This window comes from Microcebus murinus, chromosome X (assembly GCF_040939455.1).
Source record: "Microcebus murinus isolate Inina chromosome X, M.murinus_Inina_mat1.0, whole genome shotgun sequence".
In the NCBI taxonomy this organism is placed as follows: Eukaryota; Metazoa; Chordata; class Mammalia; order Primates; family Cheirogaleidae; genus Microcebus; species Microcebus murinus.
Genome location: NC_134136.1, coordinates 31,900,105 through 31,905,109, shown reverse-complemented (window position 1 = coordinate 31,905,109; position 5,005 = coordinate 31,900,105). Strand labels below are relative to the sequence as shown.

The window sequence follows — 5,005 nt, the reverse complement described above, 5'->3', positions numbered from 1 at the left end:
TACAAAGTAACCTTTGCTAAGGGTTACATGTGGGGTGCAGATCCTATGTACAGTAGCAACGGGGAGGGAGAGATCATTTAGGGCTGGGGTGGCTTCAGAGGCTGGGTGATGAGGTCTGGGCCTCTAAGAATGAGCAGAATTAGGATCTAGGAGGAAGAGGAGGGCAATTAGGAGGAGGAAAATGGCAAGTAGGGGCCAAGAGAGAGAAGTATAAGGCATACTTGGAACACAGTGAGTGAGGGTTTCTTTTGGATGAGGCAGAGAAGTATATGATAAGGCTGGGACGTGTGCCCTGAGGCTCAATTCAGATGGATGTTGAATGGCAAAAGGAGGAATGTAGGATTTATTTTGTGGGTGGTAAGGTTGCCATCCAGGTCCTCTGAGCAGGACAGTGATAGTTGAAAGCAAGGAAGAGTGAAGTTTAATTTGACAGTAATGTGTAAAGAGGATTGAAGGGGGAGAGGGAAGCGCTGGAGGCAGATGTGAAGCAATAAGGGCCTAAACCTGTACAGGAATGTTTACAGTAGCTCATTTCATAATTGCTCAAAACTCAGAGTAACTCAAATGTCCTTCAGCAGGTGAATGAGTAACTACACTGTAGAATATACAAATAACAGAATGCTATGCAGCAAAAAGAGAAGAATGAACTATTGATGTACACAACAACTTAAATGGATGTCCAGGCCATTAGGCTGAGTGAAAGAAGCCAGTCTCAAAATGTTACATACTGTATGAAATCATTTATATAATATTCTGAAAAAGACAAAACTATAGTAATGGGGGAATAGATCAGTGATTGCCAGAGTTTAGAGAAAGGGGTAAGATATGACTACAAAGGGGTAATGTGAGGGAATTTATTGGGGTAATTGAACTGTATTCTGATTGTACTAGTGGTTATACAAATTTATACATTGGTTAAACTTCATAGAACTGTACACACACACAAAGTCCATTTTGCTGCTAATAATTTTTTAAAAAATAAATCAGAATTTCTCCCCACTAAATGGTTACATATGAAAAAGTGGAAACATTTGATGGTCGGCAATGATTAAATCTTTATCATTTGCTAGCTATATTTATATTAAAAACTTTCCTTCAAATAATAGACAATTTATCTCTCAACTGTGGAATAAATTTTTCATGTTTAAATATGATTTATAAAACATTAAGGCAGCAAAAATATTTTTTTTCCAACCCTTCTCTCTGGTGGGCTCTATTCTTGGCTGAGGCATCCTGCTGTGACCACCCTAGACAAAAGACTCCTTCAGCCATTTCCTGACTCCCCAGGTGGATCCTCTGGCCAGGTTGCCATTCCAAGAACCACTGCACCTCCAAGTAGCAGTGGATTCTGAGTTGCAGGAATTTCAGTTTCCTCTTTAACATATATATATATATATATATATATATATATATATTTTTTTACAACAATGATGTTCTCTCTGTTTTTTGGTCATAACAATTATGCATGTTAATAGTCCTATTTTTTTTTCTTTAACAGGATATAGACTAATCTCAAGAGTGCCCTGAATGAATGAAAATTCTACCTGCTAATAAACCTCATGACCAATGGTGAGATACAGGGAAATGTCTCCTTTGTGTTTAATGAGTGTATTAGAGTTATTTCCAAACAAACATATTTCTTTCCCAACAACAAACTGTTTCCCAACAAACATGTTTCTTTGAGTTCCAAAAGAAGTTCACTCAGTGGAAAGCAGGCTTTTCTGTGGACTCATCTGATTGACAGGTACTGGATCCTGCAGAGGACATGAGGGGAAGAGGTCTATCTGCAGCCTCCATGTGACACCTGAGTGGAAGTCAGTCATCAATGAAAAAGGTCAGATATCTAACCCTTGATAATTTGAGTTATCTCTTTCAGTCATAAAGAGAAAGAGTAATGGATTACTTATGCAAAATTGCTAACAAGAGAAGACTAGGCCTCTTTCCACAGATTAATTTGGGAGTCAAGTTTTTAAAGATGCTGTTTTAGTAAGATCTTAATAAAAATTCTAACACATGTTGTGAACACTGTCATTTCATTTGCCAACATCAGAAAACTTTTCTAAGTCTTAAAAATTTATATAACTAATTTGTCCTCCATATTAAGTGTTAAATATTGCTTATGAGGCATCCCCCTTTAAATATTTTTTAAGTACGCAGATTGCTTAAAACATAGAACACAACACAAAAATATTCGAGAGGACTAGTAAAATCCCTCACTCCCACCCCTAGATTCTTTTCCAGCCCCCCTGGTCCCCATCTACCACCTCTGCCCATTTTTAACAATTCCAGGGGAAATAGTGAACTATAGGGTGTCGGGGAAGGGCATATTGGGAGAAGGAGAAAGAGATGATTTCCCAAAGAAGGAGAAATGGTCTCGATTAACCCTAAAAGGTTGATTCTCCCTGGTAATCTGAGAAAGGAGAATAGATACTTCAAAACGAAGATACCAGTTTTATTGTCTCTGATTGGCAAATACGAAAAAAGACTGACAGTATCAAGCGGAGGGAACGCAAGGGGCGGGCTGCGGCGGTAATGGGAGGGGTCACTGGGGGCTGGAGCTCATTGATGACGCGGTCCTCACGTGACCAGGAGTCGACGTGTGCAGAAGTCCTTATAGTCCAGGGCCTGTTTCCCTGTAGCAGCTCCCTATTGCTGGAGAAGGAGGAAAGTGCTCCGGATCCTTTCAGGTCGGTATAAAGGTGGGCGCCTACTTAGAGGCCCTGGGCTCCAGGAGGCCGAGAGCAGAAAGCAAGGGGGGCCGGCGCTGCTTTCCCTATGCTACCGTTCCACCAAATTCCCATTTTGTGCAGGAAAATATGGGCTGTTTGGTGGGGGGTGACGGATGGGGGGTGGAGAGGGAGAACGGTAGCTGATTGAGGGTCCTGAGACAGAGAGACATAGAAACAATGTGGAAGAAACTTGCCTCTCCCTCTCCCTGCTTGCAGGGAAACGATGGGCACGGGGGAGGGCGGGGTGGCCATAAAAGGAGGGAGAGGATGAGGACGTGGGAAACTTTAAACCAACAAGGCCTGGAAACGTGAAAGGGACCCGTAATCCAGGTACTAGCTCGCTCACCAAGCACCACCTGTCTGTCTGCAGGACTCTTGGTTTTTTGGGCGCGACACAAGGTGAGGGAAGGAGGAGGAAAATCCCCCGGATCCCTGCAGGTCAGTCATTGTAAAGGTGCAATTGCTTCAGGGTCTTTTCGGTGGGGGTGGAAGTGTGAGTGACACCGAAGCACATCCCCGGGTCGCCGCAGCCTCTCCCCACCCGGATTAATCGCCGGAGGCCTGTGGTGAGCCTGCGGCGGAAATGGGGCGGGGGCGGGTGGCTGTAGGGACGTGGAAGGGGGAGGGGAGGCCTGGGACTGGACCAACCTCTCAGGTGAGAGGCTGGAGGTGGGGGTGGCTTGGGAAGGTCCGAAAGGGCGGGAGTGTTGGAGGCCAGAGGCGAGGGAAGGGTTAATTGCTTCCGCGCTGCTCCCATTTCAGCGCTAGGAGAGGCTTGTAGCAGGGCCTGCTGGGAAAATGGTGGGCAGGAACCGGAGGAAAGAAGATGGAGCTGGAACGAGAAGGGGAGGGAAGGGAGGTGGAGTAGGAGGTGGAGTCGGAGGAGTTACGAGCTTGAGAATCTAGCCTTTTCTCGTTGGAAAACTTTTGACAATTAGGCACTTGAATCAGAAAAGGCCAGTCGCTATGGGAACCCATGCTCTCTGCTGGTCTGTTTGCCTGGCACCTAGTGGTTTTGTTTCTTTGTTTTCTAGGATTAATTTATTCAAAAAGGAAATAATAAAAAATACTCAACATGCAAAAGTCTTGTGAAGAAAATGAAGGAAAAACACAGAACGTGCCAATGGTCGAGGAAGACCGCCCTTCGGAAGATGTACCACAGGAGCAGGAGGCAGAAGGAAATCCTCAACCTTCCGAAGAAGGTGTAAGCCAGGAAGCAGAAGGAAACCCCAGGGGAGGGCCTACTCAGCCTGGCCAGGGATTTAAAGAGGACACTCCTGTTAGGCATTTGGACCCTGAAGAAATGATAAGAGGAGTAGATGAGCTGGAAAGGCTTAGGGAAGAGATAAGAAGAGTAAGAAACAAGTTTGTGATGATGCATTGGAAGCAAAGACACTCTCGCAGCCGTCCTTATCCTGTGTGCTTTAGGCCTTGAATTCATTTTTGCCTGATAAGAAAATCTGGCCCTGGCTTTCTTTCTGTTTAGCGTTTTCTGATGTATCTTTGACCTTCATTTTACTTTTAATCATCTGGTGAAATTTTGTTTTAGGTAGTTTCCTTGTTACCAGCATCTCAATGGATTTTGGATTTTGACCCCTTTTCCAGGTCTAATTTTCAATTGGGACATTTCACACATATGCATGGAAATATGCTCATTCCATAATGTAAAGTAAAACGTAACAGGTTACAAAGCATATTTAGTATCAGCTCACGTATGTAGGCTAAAATTCCAAATTGTGTGTGTGTGCGTGTGTGTATACATACATATAACATATATGAAAAACTTAACCATGCTTATTTCTGTGTGGTGTGAAGTTTTCTTTCTTTTTCTTTGCTTTTTGCTTATATGTATTTTTTAATGAACACGTGTCTCACACACAAATGAATTAAGGATTTTTTTATAAGTAAGAGTCAATCAAATAATTTGCAACCAGCATATAAAGGGCATTGGGGGCACCTAAACTCTTAAATGAAAGAACCATAAAAAGAAATGTAAACTCCAAATTACCTCTGGTTCTCATAGCCAGAGGAATAAATTGGCAATTATTACAGATAAACATGTTTAAGACTCCGTCTTTTCATGGGGAAAATATTTACGGGGGTGCTGTGAGGAAGAAATGAAGCAGTAACTGAGCTGTGCTTGGTGGGATCTTGTGCATATGGAACCCTCAAACCACTATAGTGTAGAACCACCAATTATCTGAGGGAGGGCCTGGCATAACTCAACTTGTGCTCAAGAGCAAGTCCACTTGGCAGAGGTGGGGGCTTCCATGCCA

The 5,005-nt window shown here is 43.4% G+C and overlaps 1 protein-coding gene across 1 annotated transcript; it reads left to right on the top strand.

Annotated features, from left to right (window-relative positions):
• Positions 1 to 2,567: 2,567 nt before the first annotated feature.
• Positions 2,568 to 4,526, top strand: TCEAL8 (transcription elongation factor A like 8). Its single transcript, XM_012787926.3, has 3 exons — positions 2,568 to 2,687; positions 3,100 to 3,167; positions 3,764 to 4,526. The coding sequence occupies exon 3, from the start codon at positions 3,805 to 3,807 to the stop codon at positions 4,162 to 4,164; it is 360 nt and encodes a 119-aa protein (XP_012643380.1). The 5' UTR covers positions 2,568 to 2,687; positions 3,100 to 3,167; positions 3,764 to 3,804; the 3' UTR covers positions 4,165 to 4,526.
• The last annotated feature ends 479 nt before the right edge of the window (positions 4,527 to 5,005 follow it).